The following is a 17,296-nucleotide window of genomic DNA, read 5'->3' on the forward strand; positions in this document are numbered from 1 at the left end:
ACATAGGAGATCTGCTAGGAGCCTCTAGCATGCTGAGGACAGGGGCAGCCTGTTTGCTTAGGGGCAGTCAGGACTTAATCCTGGTGCTTCTAGGGAGGTGGCAGGGGGTGTCCATTGTCACCCTGCTATCAGGGGTTGATTTGAGCCCAGTGAGAGCCAGCAGGGTGCCAAGATGATTGTGAAATCAGCCCGTGAAGGGTCTCAGAGAGATTCAGATATCACCAAAGAAAAAGTGGGGCTTACCACAGCAATGAGTGCTCACAAACAGCCTGAGCGCCTCCCTAAACTGAGGAGGGCTCCATCCCCATCTCACTTTGGGGAAATGCCATGCCGCTACAAACAGGCTAAATGCAGCATGGGAAACAGCACTACTGCAGCCAATTAATAACCAGCTCTGCTTTGCAGAGTTGACAGTTTAGGTTTGTCCTACAAGTGCAGACCCCCCCAGGGACACTGGAGATGCAGGAGGAGATGGGGCAGGCTGCCACGCATCCTGGGCATCCTCCTTCCTGGCAAGGGGAAGGGCAGCTGGCACCATGCACGGATGCACTGCTCCAGTCGCTGTCGTATCTGCAGGGAAGGGCAGTGCACAGCTGAAGGAGGGTCCAGGGTCTCTCCCCTCCAGCTGTGTTGTGGGCTGCCAGCTGTGCAAGTCTACTGTCCCCACCCGGTTCCCCAGGGACGATGGCAGGGCACCGCAGCTCAGGAGTAGGGCAGAGCCTCTTGTCCCCTAAGGAAGAGCACAGGCAACTGGATAACAGCTTTATAGGGGAGGGATGTGGGGACTCCCCCAGGTACACACAGAGGAATAATTACGAGTTAAATAGGATCCAAAGACACATAAGTTAAAGGGGGGGCAGGAGCCCTGCAGCCCCCCCTACTCTGCCGAGGCACAGTCTGTGTCTGCCAGCAAAGCGACCCCAGAACCACAGCCCAGCCCCTCTCCCCGGCTGGCTTCATCTGCCTTTCACAACACAGAGCCAATCTTCCTCTTCGTGGCACCCATCTCGTCCTCCTCATCTTCCTCATCCTCCTCATCCCCCGAGCAGGAGGAGTCCGGGCCATAGCTCAGCTGGGCGGCGCTGCGGTGCAGGAAGCCCGGGCCGGGGCTGCACCCCATAAATTCGGTGCTTTCTGTAGCTTGTCCCTGGGGCTCGCCGGACAGCAGCTTCTCGCAGGCTTTGCTGAGCCCTCGTTGCTTCTCAGCTTCCACCTGAGCTCCCTGCTCCTTGGCTTTGCGGCTCCGCTTCCACTTCATGCGGCGGTTCTGGAACCAGATCTTGACCTGCCGAGGGAGAGCCCCGAAGGGAGAGTGTGTCCCTTTGCTCCATCCTGCCCCCACGCACCCCCTCTCTCCTCACCGTCCCTGCATGGAGGCCCTCCCAAAAGCCCCTTTGTTGCGAGTCATCCCGTGGTTCTGCAGGTCTGTGCAAAGAGGCTGAGGTTGTAACGGGGAGAGGAGTCCCTGTGAGGGCTGCTCCCTTCCCCCTGTGTGACTTCTGCAGGATGCCCAAGCACATGAACCAGGGTATGTTAGTTTTAGCCCCACAAAAAGCCACCTCCAACAGTGCGGTGAGGGATGAGAAGGCTTTGAAACCCAAGCTGGAGGTTGTGGGTAAAAAGAGGAGCAGTACTTCTGGGGTGCTCTTCACAAGAGAAGAGCCTGGAGCCCACCAGACAGGTCTCTGTGGGAGACACCCTGGAAGTGGTGCTGATGGGGCAGTGGAATGTGGGGCTGGGGGCAGCCGAGCAAGGGGCATCAGCATTGCCCATGACCTTGACGCTTTGCTCCCTGGCAGCTGGCTGGTGCTACACTCCATCCCCCTGGGAAGAAGGTACCTGTGTCTCGGTGAGCATCAGCGATGTGGCTACCTCAAAGCGCTTGGGTCTGGACAGGTACTTGTTGAGCTTGAACTGGTTCTCCAGCTCCAGGAGCTGCTGGCTGGTGAAAGCTGTGCGGGGCCGACGGCACTTCCCCATCAAGCCAGACTGTGGGGCTGCTGTGGAGCAGATGGAAGGTCAGCGGACAGCAGGGCTGGAGGGACATCCCCTCGGCAAGTAAGCCCGGGATGAGGAGGAAAGCGAGTGTTTCTTCCCTCATCTCCTACCTCAGTAATGGCTTTATTGCCTGACTGATAGAAACCAGCAAGATACCTTATCAGGCCTCGATGTGCAGCTGGGATCAGTCCTGTGACTGGAATTAATCCTCCTTTTTTTATTGCCAGGCGTGCAGGTGGCTGCCCAACTGCCAGGGGCTGCGGGCAGGGCTGCCCGGGAGCACCACTATCTCCCCCGCAGCCCTTGAAGGCAGCGCAGTGCTGAGTCAGGAGGCAGCGGGAACAAAGGGACCTTTGAGAGTCCAGCGCGGGGTGGCTGCCGCACTGTGTTTGATCCCTGCTTATCTCCTCCCGGCTGGCTTTATTGTCCCCCCGGGGTTCAGCTTTTACTGCTTCCCCCAGCACCACAGTGGCAATCATACCCAGAGGTTTGCAGCTGGGAGTAAAGTGCTGGAGCGGTGGAGGGGGGGGGGGGGCACTAGCAGGAAAGGTCCTTGGCACATCCCCACTGTTGTGTCTCAGGGGGAAAGGCAGAGCATCATGGCCCCAGAGATGTCCCCGCTTGGGAAGGGTCACTTCAGCTTGACCACTTTACAGTGCTGGGGCACTATCCACATCATCTCCCTCAGATTCCATCTTTGATCCCAACCTTCCCATCTCCAGAAGTGTCCACAGAACCCTTCACAAACACAGCAGAGACACATGAGGTAGGAATTTATGAAGGGGTCAATAACCAGTCATGATCCGGGTTTGATCCCAAGTACCTGGATGCTGCACAAAACAGGTCAAACAGACAGAGCCCAGGCTGGGCTGACTCTGCAAACTCCTCATGGAATGGACACAACCCTCCTGCACCTGCAGCCCCACGGTGCCAGGAGAGGCAGCCATGGGACCCACCTTGCAGCCACAGGCCAGTTAAACTAGGGACTAAGTAGAGTCATGCTGTGCCAACAGCTCTGACACACACACACACTATTTGGCATACAATGCATATACAAGGCTAACTAGATGATCTTTAGGTCCTTTTCTACTCTAAGATTCCATGAAATGAGAGGCTCAAGATTTTTGGGACAAGTATGAACGTTGGATGAAAGATGGCTCAGCTCTGCAGAGCTCGGCTGCCATCTGGGCTCTGGGTTGCTATGAATGCTCTGTACAAATCCTTGCTGGATACAGGAGACCAAATAGACCTGAAAAGAATCCCTTCAGCTAGGGAAAAGAGGTGACACTGGGGCCAACACCTGTAGGGATGGGGTAGCACATGCTAAAACCTCTTGCAGCTCCTCGGGGTGGGAGGAAGACCAGAGTTGTATCAGAAAGAACCAGAGGGAAAATTCATTTAGTCAGCATTGGTTGGGTCACAACACAAAGCAGCTCTACGTATCTCTTTCTGGGCATGGTGTGTGGAGGATGCTTTGGAGAAAGAGAAGGGAAGAGGGTGTACGCACTTCCCAGCATCCAGTAATCTGAGATTTCTGTGCTTTCTTGAGCTAGAGGCTGTTTTTCTAGGGGTGAAGAAATATATTCCCAGCCTGAATTCCCCACCCCAGTGCAGAAAGTGGAGGGCTCAGCTCCTAAGGCACTGCATCCTGGCTCTGGGAAGCACAGAAATCCTCCAGACCACCCTGAAAGGCTCCTCTGTGCCTCCTTCTGCAAGGTCAGATGTGGCCAGACTGAAAACAGATGTGGGAAGAGTGGAGGACAGAAGTGAGTCTCGATCTCAAATGCAGTGGTCTCTGTCCAGCTTCAGAAGAGGCAGGAAGGCAGCTTGCTTTAACAACACCTCCAAAAGACTCACTCTTGGCTGGTTAAAAGGCTGGGAACTGCTTGGTCTAGCAAGGAAAAGAACAGAAATCTTGCTCAAAAGCCAAATAAATCCAAACAGGATATATCCCAAATGGCTAGCAATGAGGGGACTGACTGCTGGAGCGTGGTCCCTCCAACAGCCCCAGCTTCTCCATCTCAGTGTCTTCAATTGGATTTCAGCTCAGTGGTTTCCATTGTACAGATCCTGACTTCCCTGGACGCCCACCCTGTCTCCTGCCCCTGTGCTGACAAAAACCCCAACTCTCAAACCCTTTGGTGGTGGTGTCGTACAGCTCAAGCCACCACCAGTCCAAAGCTCAGCCTACACAGCCACCAACAAAAGCATGTCAGTGTGGACCTGAACAATCAGAATCTCTGGCCTCAGACCTGCTGTTAGCTTCCCTGAAGGGCCCTGGCTCCTTTGTGTGGAGAGAGTATGAAGAAGGTCTTTAATTTCTCACGAGGGAAGGAGCAAAGGGAGGAGGTGGAGAAAGTGGTGTCTGAGGTACCAAGTAGATTCCAGTTTCCTGTACAAAGAGGAAACTATGCCTTGTGGCTGCTAGTAGCTCCAGCCTGTCCTGCCAGTGTGTTCTGTGGAGTCCTGTACCCTGCTGTCCTGTAGCAGTCTGGTTGGACAGCCTGATAGCAGTATGCACATGGACAGCATCCTCCCAAGAGATGCATTGCAAGCATCCCCCCAGGGATCACCCCTCCCAGTCATTGCCAGCCAAGCTATGCCACCACCATCCCCATCACAACCAGCATCCCATAAAAAGAGTAACTCTTTGGGAATGTTTGCCCTCTTATCCAGCTCCTACAAGAGGATCAGTGACTGCCTCAGCATCATGCCTTTGCTTGCCAAAGGATTTCCTATCTGCCCAGACATCTCCTCCAGTGCTACATCCAGGATCACAGCTCATCGCAATATCCCTGGCAGGATATATATCCAGCCTGGCAAGTCTTGGACCCCTAATGGGTGTTCATCATTTGGCTGCAATACTGGTAAATAAATGGCTGGCCTGGAGCCAGGAATGCCCTCCGAGTCTGAGGCCAGGAGCTCTAGAAGGCAGCTGCCTCCTGGATAATTAGATAAAGCTTATAAAGAATTGTTGGTTTATTTGATACAGTTCCGTCTTCTTGATAACAAGGGTAATCCTAGGTTGATATTAACCCACTTGATTTTAATTTGGTTTGTTTAGCTATAGTTCACTTAACTTTGTGGGCTGGCAGATAAAGGAGAGGAAATTAGCACCCTTGCAGCCTTGGAGGTGTTTTTCCTAATGTCAGGTCTGGCAGGGGAGAAGCCTCATCAGCACTGGGACCAACACTAGAGTCTTCTGTTGGCCTGCTGGCAGCCCTGACCATTACCCATAGGGCAGCATGTGTAATGGCAATTGCTACCTCTGCTGGCTCCTCACTTGCTCCTCCATTGACCCTTGATTGCTGCTTGCCAGCTGTTTTCCAGTCCATGTTTCCTGCTGATGCCAGGCTCTGTGCACCTGGTGAGCATTGGAAGATGTTGCTTTTGGAAGCAGTTTGATATTTTTCTTGCCTATTGTCATAGCCCAGCATAGCCCATCAGCCAGCTCTGTTGCTGCAGACAGGAACTGGTCTGGGCTTCAGGCAGCTAAGGTGGTGAGTGGGTGATGCAGAGCAGCAGTGTCTGAGGAAAGCCATCCAAGCACCAGGTCCTTCATGGGGAATCCTTCACTCTTCCTGAGAGTCTGAAGCTGGATGTTACCACTCTCCATGCCTACCACTCTCCTCCAAGGTGGATCTCTGCACCTGGCTCCCATTGCCATGCTGCATTTTCATGCTGATAGCCAGGGCAAATAAATCAGAGTTCCCAGAAATACTAATAGGCACAGCAACCCAGTGCCAAATGCTCCCCCTCTGTGGTTTACGAGGTGCTCAAAGCCCTGGGACAGGGACCTAGGCTGGGAGCAGCAGAGCCTGGGCAGGCAGTATCCCTGCTGGCTGCAGTGAGGGGATGGCAAGTGCTGCCCACGGCTCCACAGAGGCACCAAGTGAGGAAGGCACAGCACCCACTTGCATCACAGCAGGAGCAGTTCTCTGAGTGATCCCAGCACCCAAGCCCAGGCCAGGTTAAGGGTTACTGAGTCTCAGATCATCTCCCTGGCATCCTACCTCCCTCATAGGCAGGTAAGAGCAGTGCAAGTGTGTGAAACGCACCCCACAGAGCTTGCAATTTCAAATCAGGAGCTGTCCTGCTTCTTCTCCAGCCCTGACTGTCCCCATGAGACTGAACCAGACCATGCCTGCAAAACATCTCTACACATGCAGCTAAAGAATGAATTAATTCCAGAATTTACTCCTGGAGCCCTCTATAAAAAAAATCATAGGGTGACTTCCCTCTGGGGTACCCAGGAACATGTCCTAAGAGGCTGATTTGACTCTTCCAGCTGTCTGCCCTGTCCACTAGCACCTGGAAACCTAAACATGACCAACACTGGCAGCATAGTCACTTGTGCCCTGCAAACCTCAGCCAGGCACGTCTGTAGGTCTGCCTAGGCTGGGTGTTGGGACAGGATACCAAGGAGCCCCAGGCAGCCCAGAAGCCCTGTTCCAACAGCAGGAGGCTCCTGCCCAGCCCACCACCCTCTGATAAATGAGGAAGGGCTGTGGAGTAGCATGGCCGGCACACTGGGGCAACACAAGCCCACGCAGCTGTAACATACAGCTGAGACCAGTCCTGGTGACTACAAGGACAAGGCATGCTGCAAAGAGACCGGCTTTAGGAGCTTGCAAGCGAGGAAAGGCTCAGGACACACTTGAGAACCTAAATCCTCCCAGTAGACTTAAACAAGAATCTGAAGATGGACAATGAACAGGATCTGATTACACGGTCCTCATGGTATTGAGAATAACACAAAACAAGGACCAGGATCCATGGGAGAGTAAGTGTAGAGAGGAGAATAGATCTCAAGTAAGCATAAGTCTACCAAGTCTCAAGTGATGTTTGCGGGGAGGTACAGGAAGGCAGAGCAGCTGCAAATGCACAACGCCTCATCCTTCTACTTCAGGAAGGCATGAACTCAAACTCTGCACCCAGCTTGATCCCTCTGCTATGAGTCAGGGGGACATGTGGAATTAAACTCTGAAAGCCGTCAGAATGGAAACCTGAGCAGGAGGAGATGGAAGCAGCTGAGTCAGAGACTGCTTTTTCTCCCCTGGAACTACCGCTGGAGCCCAATTCAGTGCTTCCCACAAGACCCACATTAACACGCTCTTCCTGTACATCCTAGCACAGCCCAAAAGCTCTTCCACAAGCTGTTCTCACGCAAGTGATTTGAGCTTTGGTTCCTTTCAACAGGGTTTTGGAAACAACCAGCTGTGGAGTAGATCCTGTACGTGAGAGAGATGGGGCTGATGTACACATGCAAATCTGATGCACAAATATCTCTACATTATCCTAGCCAGAAGCTGTGCTCAAGGGCAGGTGCTGTGGTGTGATCCCACTCTGGTGAAACACAGTCCTGGGTGAAGCTACCGGGATGCTGATACCGACAGACCCCGTGAGAGCAACACAGCCTCTGCAGAGGAGTGGGAAGGTGTTTCACCACCTAACAAATAAAAGATTTTCTCCCCCTGCTCTTGATATGTTTGAAGAGTGCACACAGTCGCTCTACACTCTAAGGTGCCACCACTTCATAGCTAGATCTATACTGCATGTAAATTCTCTATTTTTGCATCCATACAGTTTATTTATCCAGCCTTTAAAATTTATTTTTTCTTATTGGGTCCCACATTATTAAGACACTGAACTGAGCTAATAAATCCAGATACTCTGCCGGGGGTTTATCAACGAGACACTCTTGGTTTATTGCCTACTGGCCGAATCTTTGCGGTGACCAGACCCTCTCTCACCACAGGCACAGGGCAGGGTGACACTGCCAGAGGTGGCAGTGATAGTTCCCGGTGAGCCAAGAGCCTAAAGTCGGTCCTTGTGATGTCCATGCCCTGAAGGACACCCCCCCATCCGCGGCCCATCACTGCAGTGCAGGATCCGGTGCCTGCCCGCAGCCCTGTCCTTGCCCACAGTGCCGTGTACAGAACATGCATCCTTCTTCCATGCCAGCAGGAACCGGGCTGGGCTGGAGCCGAGCACACCGCTGGGCTGCCAGGTTCTCGCAGCTCCAGCCGGCCCCGGCTCTCCGGCCCGGCAGACCCGGCTCCTCACCCCACGAGCGGAGCGCGGCAGCAGGCAGGAACCTGGAGCAGCGGCCCTCCCCCAGACCGGGGGCCCTCATATGCTCCATGCTCCAGCCCCGGCGGGTTCGTTCCCAGCCGCACCGGGAAAGATTTATTCGTTTCCCGGTGCCGGTTCCGGACACTACGTCTTTATTTTCGTTTACTTCCCGCCGCGGCAGAGGCCGGCGAGCCCGGGAGCGGCTCGACTCTGACGGCACGGGGGCAGACAGTGCCCCTCGGGACCGTACCCGGTTGGGGTAGGGCAAGACTCTCCTTCGGATTGGATTCCCGGGGGCCCGCAGCCCTCGGAGTTGTACGAATCACTGACACACACCCCCCCCCCGCCGCCAATGGGACCTGAAAACTTGCCCTGACTGGGAAGCAGGTCAGTGCGCAGCATCAGACTTGCACTGGTCAGCCAGGAGAGCTAATCGCCCCGCCGGGGTCCCGACAATAACTGCCAAGAAGCCGCGAAGATGCGGCCTCGGAAAACCTCAGCTCTCCCGAGGGGACCTGCTCCCCGTTGTGCCGGTAGTTGGAAGGGGCAACAGCTGCGTCCTGCCCGACGGGAGGGTTGGTCCTCGGGTCACTCACCGTGGAAGTCAGAGAGCCTCGGCACCAGCATCCCGGCTCGGATCCAGTGCTCCAGGGGGAAGGAGCCGGCCACGGCCGCCTTCAGGTGCTCCGCGCCGGGCGGCGGCAGGTGGGGGATGCCGGTGTAGGAGAAAGAGGGGTGCTGGCTCCCCAGGGCCGGGAGGGGGTAGACAGCAGAAGGGTACAGGGCCGGGAGGGCGCCGAGCCCGGGGCCAGGGAGGTGCAGCAAGCCGGGCTTGGGGACAAAGCCGGCCGCGGCGAGGGGCGCGGCAGCAGGGAGAGCCCGCGGTGAAGCGGGGTCGGAGTGTCCGGCGGGGTCGGGGCTCTCGGGGCTCAGCCCCGGTGGGGACCCGCTCCGCGCCGGATCTTCAGCCAGAATTGCCTCGATGCGGAAGTTTTGGGACTTCTCCATGGGCTTGTGCATGGCCCAGCCCCTTGCGGAGCCGCCGGCCGCCCCCCCGCCTCCCCGCACTCCGCCGCTCCCCTGCCAGGGCACAGCAGGGCCGGGCAGCCCCGGCGGGATCCCGCCGCGCCGCACTCCGCGGGGCTGCCCTCGGGGGCAGCCCTCCTTGCCGCTCCTCCTCCTGGGCACTCACTCGCCCGCTGACACCGGGGGGGTTTTAACCCTCCCTCCACCTGCCCCGGCTCCCCATTGGCTCCGCGCCGGCCCCCCGCCCCTCCAGCTCTGCCTGCCTCCCCGCGGGCCCCGGCCGGGCTCTCCCCTCCGGCTGCCTCATCCCCCGGCCGCAGCAGCAGGGACACTCCGGGGCCTGACCCGGAGCCCTCTGCCCCCTCCCCAGCCTCAGAACCCAGCACAGCCCTGTTGCACACGCGGCTTGCAGGACCCGCCGCCCAGGGTGCTGAGCCCATTGTCCCAATGTAGAGCCAACCTCCCTTTCCTCAGAGACCCTCCGTACAGAAGAGGGTCTGTGGCTGTAATGGCTGGAAGAGAACTGGAGAGAATCAACAGACTTCAGCACGGTTGGCAAAGACCTGCTGGACTCCAGTTCTCCCCGGGCTCTGCAGAGCCCCCAGGCACCTGGGGGGCAGAGTGTCTAGCTGGGAGGGCAGGGAAGGCCCTCACCCACTGGCAAGCTCCTTCACACCCAGTGCAAAAGGAATCACTAGCAGTACCCAGCTATGCCGTGCCTTTCCTACTGCAACACTCAGGGCCAGGGAGATCAATGGATTTGAGCTGGACACGGAGGCCACCACCTTCCATCACCCATGTCAACAAAGCAGGTGCTTGCAGGCAGATCATTTGCTTGATTTTATCTGTTTCAGACAGGACACAGCTTGGAGAGCAGCACCAGGGAAGGGCGGACAGGAAAACCTTTGCTTGTCTGAGACTGGGTGAGAAGGAGCAGAGCTAGCCCAGAGGGCCAGATGTCCTGGCACTGGTGTTTAGGGAGAACCAGAGTGCCAAGTGCATCTGTGTGTCTCTGGGTCCCACTTTGTTTTATCATGCTGGCACAGTGAGAAAAGCCTCTGCTTGTTTTACCCAATGATGGGTCCTGCTCTTCGGAAGGCAAGTGAGGAAGTCATTATTACCCTGCCTAAATATTATGGTGCCTAAAAGGGAGCTCCCATCCCTGTATTTCTTCCCCATTAGCATTTCCAGCACTGCTGTATTCCCCGAGCAAGAGATGGGTCCACTCCCCTGTATCCTGTGTTCCACAGAGGCTGCAAGCAGTTGCCCAAGGAGGGAAAAGGCAGGAGTATATGGAGTTTTCCTCAGCCTCCTTTGCTTTCTCTGCTCAGTAACCCCAGGGGCTTCTCTTCCCTCTGCCCACCCAGTCTGGTGTGGAGCCTGCTGGGCTCCCTGCACATGTGTCACCCATTGCAGGGAGCTCTAAAGGTCCCACGTGTGGGATAACTTCCTCCATTCACTTCCTGAGCCTAGCACTCAGGAGCTTCACTGGGTTGGCCCCAAACTCCCCCTGTGTGGGAACAGATGCACAACTGCCCCTTTCCAGCTGCTTTTCTGGGAGGGAGGAGGGAAGGAATCAGCCCTATGGACAGCCGAGAGCTGGATTTGCTCAAAAGGGTGTTTGGGGTGTATGTCACCCCATAGTAAAACACCCTACTTGGACAGAGGGTACAGAAGGTCCCTTTCCACCCTCAGCACCTGTTGCCATACCATCTCTCCACCATCGTGCAGGCTGTAGGGCTCTCCCAAGCCCCAAATTCACCCCCCTCTGCTTTCTCAGGACAGAAGCCAACATCCCTGACAAACAAAAGGACCCCAAGCCCTTTCACTCTTCCTGCCATGGGAGTAGCCAGCCCTGACAAGCAGCAGGCATAGGCAGACAAGATTTGGTGAGCGAGCAATGGAACAGCCTGGCTCCCAAGCACAAGGGAAAAGTGCAGCAAGTATTCAGGGACCAGAGGGCACAGGAAAGGTAGGACAGCTCTTCTACTGCAGGTCAACAGCCTGCAATGGTGACAGAAGCGAGGAACCACCACTTTCTTATCTGAGTCCTCAAGACTGGCTCCTAGGATTGCAGTGGCTTGTTAGCTTTGCACAGGGAACATGCATTGATACCCAGGACAGAGATTGTGCCTGCTGCACTGGGGCACAACAGAGAAGTCACCACCACAGTGATCACCATGGGATGGTAGTAGCCAGCCCAGGAGAGGCTCAGTAACCACTGCCAAGCCCTGAGCACAGTGTGGCTTGGACAGTGGGAGCAGGGAGTGAGGCTCATTCTGGGGGTCTGGGTCACAGCACAGAGTCACAAATTACTGTCCTCATTGAAGTCCCCTGTACCACCTAAGGAGGCTCTCCAAAGACAAACAAGTCCTCCAAGAATCAGCAACCCAGGCTGGTGCCCAATTCACAGATCCCAGGGTGATGCAAGCACAGGAAGCCAAGCTGCAACCTTGGAATTGCACAGGCAAGAAATCTTTGCAGACGCCAGCCATAAAACCTGGGTGAAAACACCCTGATGAAGAAATCTAGAAAAAGCATTGAGGGAGCTCCTTCCTCAAGGTGAACCAAACCCAGACACTGGGACACTGCAAGAGGGTTGTCCAGGGCTGGAGCAGCTGACACACAGCCCACACCATGCAGGGCAGAGAGCTGGAACCCAGGGCTGTGCACACAAGTGCTGTGCCAAGCAGTGGTCGGCAGAAGGGGCGGGATGCAGCCAGTGATAGATGCCAGGATGCTGATGAGTTCACAATCTTCAAGGTCGTTAATCAGATCAGAGCTGGATTAAGTTGTCCAGGTCTGATTAGCTTCATTTCCAGCCTCAGGAAGGAGGGAACTCTCTTCTCCATCCATCAGGTCCTCTGGTGACAGCTCACCTGGTTGCTAGCTAGATCCGAGAATTGTAATATGTGAACATGATAGCAGGCTGGCCCCTTACCTCTGCCGAGCATCCTTCTCCACAGAGGATCTGAGGCAACCCCAAACATCAGCAACAGGTAGCAGACCCCAGAATATCAGCCAGCAAGACAGCTTGCTCCCATGGCCTGGGGACACAAGGCACTATGGACAGGAGCTACCCTAGGAAATCACCCCAGTTCAGGAGGAGGTGGAGTTTAAGGGGGGTTGTTCCCCACCAGCACCATCTTGCTTCCAATCCCCCCCACAGGTCACCCCAGGGCCTCCTCTGCTCACCGTGGTAGCAGAGCACTCAGTGTGACTGGCTCTATGAAACAGGTCAGCAAACACCACCTTGCTGCTGTGAAGGTCTTGGACACATCCAGGACCGCTCTCCTGAGGCCTGTACAGAGCTGGATGGACCAGCTTGAAGCCTTGAACCAGCCAGAGTGTTTCTCCCATCTCCACATCCCTCACTGGCTCAACCCACCACATCAACACCTCCATTTGTTCTCTGCCTGATGCATTTCACACTGTGCCCTAAAGGTGCCTGTGCTTAACCATTTAGTATATTCATGCCTAGCAAGTGCAGACCAGTGGGAGGTCCATGTTGCCCAGGCATAGCAAGGTTGCTCAGCTCCCTCACCTCTCTGGGAGGGCCTGATCACAGCATCCTTTGCAGGGCAATGGGCAGCACCAGGAGTGGTCACACAACCCAGGGCTTCCTGGGACTCTTTCATTTGCCCAGACGTTTTGTGGGATTTTCCTGGATGTGCCTCAGCTGGACCTTCAGAGCCCAGTCTTTCTTCAGCCACCTGAAAGCAGCAGCCACAGCACTAGGCAGAGTGGGTGTAAAGCTCTGCAAAACCATTCATTGTTGACCTGAAGGTGTCCAGCTAGACAACTGGAGCTCTTTGCGTTATTTTTCTTTCCATAGCCTCAAATGGATTTTCTCTGTAAAACTTCCAGCCCTGCAAGGTCAAACAGCAGGAGTAAAACAGGAAGAGCAAACACCCACAGGGCAAAGACATCCAGCTCTGGTGCACACAAGTTTTCAGCATCTGTAGAGACCCACAGCACTCCCTACAGCAGTTCACATGCTTCCCCAAGCTGTCGCCAGCAGTGCCTGAGCTCCCAGAAACAAGCCATGGGATCACAGGTAGTATTTGGGAGCGCAGTTCAGTTTTACAGCCCTGCTACTTCCTCAGTGTTACCTTGGGAAGCAACGTAATGTCCCTCAACAAACCCAGCTTTCCCAAGATCAAAGTCAAGAGTGCCGAGGATAATCCATAGCCTGATAACAGTCACTGACTGGGACCAGACTTCCATTTTCCCAGAATCGAGTTCTTATCCCAGACATCAGATGAAGACGTGATCCATGCTGGGGCTGTCTTGATTTCTACCTACTAAATGCACAGTTTAGCACTAGGTCCCTCTGGTAGGTTTGGGTTACCTCCTACATTTAGTCAGTAGAAGTTACCTTTGAAACAGGGACCAGTGCAGGAACCGCTGTGACTAACCCATCCCAGAGAGGCAACAGGCACCCTAATTTCTGCCCAGGCTATAGCTTTTAAGCCTAGAAGGAGCTCCCTGTCCCTAGGGTGGCTGAACCCACTTGCTCAGCATTAGCTGGTCCCCAGGTTACAACTCCCAGAGCTTTCCATCTTTGGAAATTACTTCTCTGTAAGAGACCCACAGTGTAACAACCTTGTTTATAGCATCCCTCAGAAAACAATGGATCTTGCTGCTCTGGTCCTGGTGCCTCAGGTCACCTGCAGCACTGAAGTCCCAACCCAGCTAGTGGAAAAATACAGCCCAGAAGCACCACCGATGCTGGGGACAGAGGCTGTAAGCCTGCTTGCAGGTGCTTTCTCAGCCATTCCCCCATAAAAAGGGCTGTAGAAGTGTTCCACTCTCATTTATGTTCTGCAGCCTCTAGCCCAGAGAAGGCTGAACCCCTGGTCTGCTCCAGTTTGGGGTGCCCCAAGTCTTGTGGGAGCCCTGACTACTCCTCACAGTGGGATGCTGCCCTTTCCCTGCCCCTTTCAGCTGGGCCACCCACTATCTCTGGAGTCTGGGAAGCCACAGGAGGCTGGTGGGGAAGGTAAATAAACTGCCAACCCTTGGTGATTTGTGGCTAAATGAACAGTTGAAGTCACCTGTGAGCAACCCAGGTTCCGTTAACCAACCAGGTAATGAGTCTTAATCAGCACCCAGCAGTGGGAGCTGAGCCCAGCCTGTGTCAGACCTGGCACAGCCAGCCCCAGTGTCCCAGGCTGCTTGGTGCTGTCCCCTCTGTATCTGCTCTGGAGGGCAGAGCAGCCATCCACAGATTCCCTCAGAGATGCTCACAGGGGTCATATGTCTTTAGGGTTCTGCCCCTGCTCTGGTGATGGCAGGAGACAAGTCTCAGGCAAGTTGTTGAAGCCACCTCCCTGCCTGCTTCCAGGGATGCTGTGCTTAGCTGCTGGTATGCTCTGTCCCCCACAGGGTCTACCTGCTTCTGCCCATCCCAGGGCCTTCTGAAACAGCCACAGGCTCTGGAGGACTTCTCCGTCCTGTCACATCAGTAGCTCCATCAAGCAGGCAGGGATCTGTCCTGAAAGGCAGAAACTCCTATGCATCCATCATCTGTCACTGCATGGGCTTGGAGGGGTACACAACTCCCTCTGCTCTGAGCCCCACGTACCTGCCCAAGCGAAGGGGTTAACAGGAAAAGCAAACACAGCTCAAGCCCTCCTAGTCAAGCCTGCAGAGATTTCTGAGCAGCTGTTTATTTGGCCAAGCAATTCCTCAAATAAGCAGCCCCATCTCTGGTGGACATGGAAAGCCTGAGCAGAAAAATGATGTTAACAGCCCCCATCCTGGAGCCAGGGGATGGCAAATCTGCATGGGAAGGCTTGCAGGACAGGGAGGGTGCTTGCCCTCAGCAGAAACAGCCAGGGCAGTTCTGAAGTGTCACACCTGATCCCATTACACAGCCACCATGAAGGGCTGGAGCACCAGCATCCTACAGGATCAGGCCATACAGCTGCAGGGGAACAGGCAGGGGATGTCCTAGGGCTCCCTGTTATTAGCTGTTGGCTCAGCTTCCTGGGGCACAGTGATGTGCTACAGAGGTGATCTGCACAGGGACAGATGGCTTGTCCTGTTGTAAAGACATGGCTTGGAGAGACAGGGACACACAGTCAGATCAGATCCGCTTCTTGCAAGGAGCCAGGGCCTGACTGCTACATCTGCATTTCCATTAGCCCCTGACACCTTTCTCCTTCGATCCTGAAACACCCCCCAGCACCCACCCAGAGACCTCCTCTATCCTACTGCCTCCCACATCAGCTCAGGCAGCACCAGAGCTTTTCCTCATTGTCTGTCCTCACCCCAGGGGAGAGGCTAAACAGACAACATCTCCCATTGCTCAGCATCATTCAGGAAAGCAGGGAAGTGATTGAATACATAGCATCCTTCCAGCTGCTTCCCTATGCCTCCGTTCCCACTGCCCTCACCCACCACACCAGCACATCATGTCCAGTGCCACACATCCCTGGCAGAGCCAGACTTTCTTTCCCCGGCACCCCTAGGCTTTCTTCCCCTAGCACCCCCATCTCTGGGTGCACCAGGGGATCCCACATCCCTGCTTTTTCCTGTCATCTCCAGGATCTTCTGGTTTTGCTTTGGGACTTGCACTAAGGCCAGAGCTTCTCCCTCTAAGGGAAGGGAGTCAGGCCTCAGTTCTTGAGGGGTTGGTGGGGCAGTGCAGGGATGGGTGCAAGGTGACCCCCTCCACCCCACCACAACACAGTCTCACCTCTTCCCTGTAAATGGCCTTTCCATGGAGTTAGCTCCTAACCTGCTCCCAGGGTGACCAGAAAAATCAGCTGCTCCTTCCAGGACCTTGGGCTCTAATTAATGTGAGCTCATTAACAAGATAACGGCCATTTATTACCCTGTCTCCCTGGCTGCTGATTAACCCCTTCCCAAGGTGGGGGTAGGGGTGGTGAAACTGTGTGACAGGGATGGTGGGAGCGGGTGATGCCTCTGCAGTGAGACCCAGGGACACCTCAATAAGAATGGGACAGACAGCAGGACGTGCAAATAGGACTGCAGAAGGGCCTGAGCAAGGGACAGATGGGAAAATGGGTGGGTCAGGACACTTGGGTTTTCTTCCTAGTGGTATGGCAAGGGCTTGGTGGATTAAAGCTTTGAAGGACCTCCCAAAACTCATGGGCTCCTGCTGGGCTGTCTCTGTGGCCTCCAGTGCATCCCTATGCCTCAGTGTCCTCACATGTCCCTACACCAGGCCATGGGGGACAGCACAAGCCTGTCTCTCAGCCCCTGTTTTGAGAAGCTGTCCCACAGCTAGTAGGAACCCACCAGCATGTCCTTATCTCGAGAGGCAAAACCAGCCCCAGCACCATGTTCCTTTCCCAGGCACTGCCTACACCACAGAGCAGTGGGGCTGGATGATCTTCCTGGGGCAAGAGGGAGCCTTTGCCTTGTCCATGCGCTGGGTATGGAGGGCAGGAGCCAGAGGGCTGTGGTGGGCACAGTGCCCCAGCCTGGCAGTAAAGCACCAGGCTGCAGGGGCTAATGCTCTCCATGTATCAATCACGCTGCTCCGTGGCTCCCTATTAGCAGGAGCAGTGGCTGGTTAATCAGGCTGAGGGCTTCGGCTCGTTAAGCTGACACCATCGTTGTGAGAGTGAGACATGGGGGCACGCAAGGTGCCACTTATTTATTTTCTTCTTTCCCAGGGAATATATTAAACAAATTAAATTCCTGGAGTGTTGGGTCAGCACGGCCAGCTCTGCGCCTGCCCCAGCTCCACATAGCTCAGCTGTGGGGAGGGCACTGTGCTCCCCAGCCTGCAGCAAGCCCCTGGCACTGCTGCAGGGCCCTGGCTGTCCCCCGTGCCTCCACAGCACCCCTGTTTCCTTCCCTAGGCTGTACTGTGAGTGCGGCCACTCGGCAGCGCTGTGATCAGGAGGGCAGGAGACCTTGCAGGAAATGCAGACCATGATTTTGCACGGAAAGGTAACCTGGGAACCTGCCTGCTGCTCCCGAATGGGTTTCCTTGGCCCTGCAGGAGGGGAGCTGTGGTGTGCTTCAGTGCTTTTAGGGCATTTTGTAGTGCTGCCTGCCACAGAGAGAGCCAGGGGCTGGTTTCAGACGTAGCACCAAGCTTTTTTCTTTGCACTATGGTATTAGGATGTCTGGGGTGGTGGCGGGTTGGCACTGCAAGGTCCCTCTAGCAAGCAGGAGTGCTAGGAGGGAGTGACCTTATTCTCTGTGAAAACCGAGT

The 17,296-nt window shown here is 55.3% G+C and overlaps 1 protein-coding gene across 2 annotated transcripts; it reads right to left on the minus strand.

The window, feature by feature from the left end:
* Positions 1 to 541: 541 nt before the first annotated feature.
* On the minus strand, positions 542 to 9,110 carry LOC134167786 (motor neuron and pancreas homeobox 1-like). Of its 2 annotated transcripts, none has more exons than XM_062626816.1 (3): positions 8,670 to 9,110; positions 1,840 to 1,997; positions 542 to 1,285 (listed from the first exon to the last, which is right to left on the minus strand). In XM_062626816.1, the coding sequence occupies exons 1-3, from the start codon at positions 9,091 to 9,093 to the stop codon at positions 968 to 970; spliced, it is 900 nt and encodes a 299-aa protein (XP_062482800.1). In that variant the 5' UTR covers positions 9,094 to 9,110; the 3' UTR covers positions 542 to 967. The 2 variants fall into 2 exon arrangements, with proteins under 2 accessions (XP_062482800.1, XP_062482799.1); XM_062626815.1 differs by having other exon boundaries at positions 543 to 1,285; positions 1,840 to 2,000.
* Between the last annotated feature and the right edge of the window lie 8,186 nt (positions 9,111 to 17,296).

The sequence above is a fragment of the Pezoporus occidentalis genome, unplaced genomic scaffold, assembly GCF_034315485.1.
Source record: "Pezoporus occidentalis ecotype Australia unplaced genomic scaffold, CSIRO_AGI_Poc_V1 ctg298, whole genome shotgun sequence".
Taxonomy (NCBI): domain Eukaryota; kingdom Metazoa; phylum Chordata; class Aves; order Psittaciformes; family Psittacidae; genus Pezoporus; species Pezoporus occidentalis.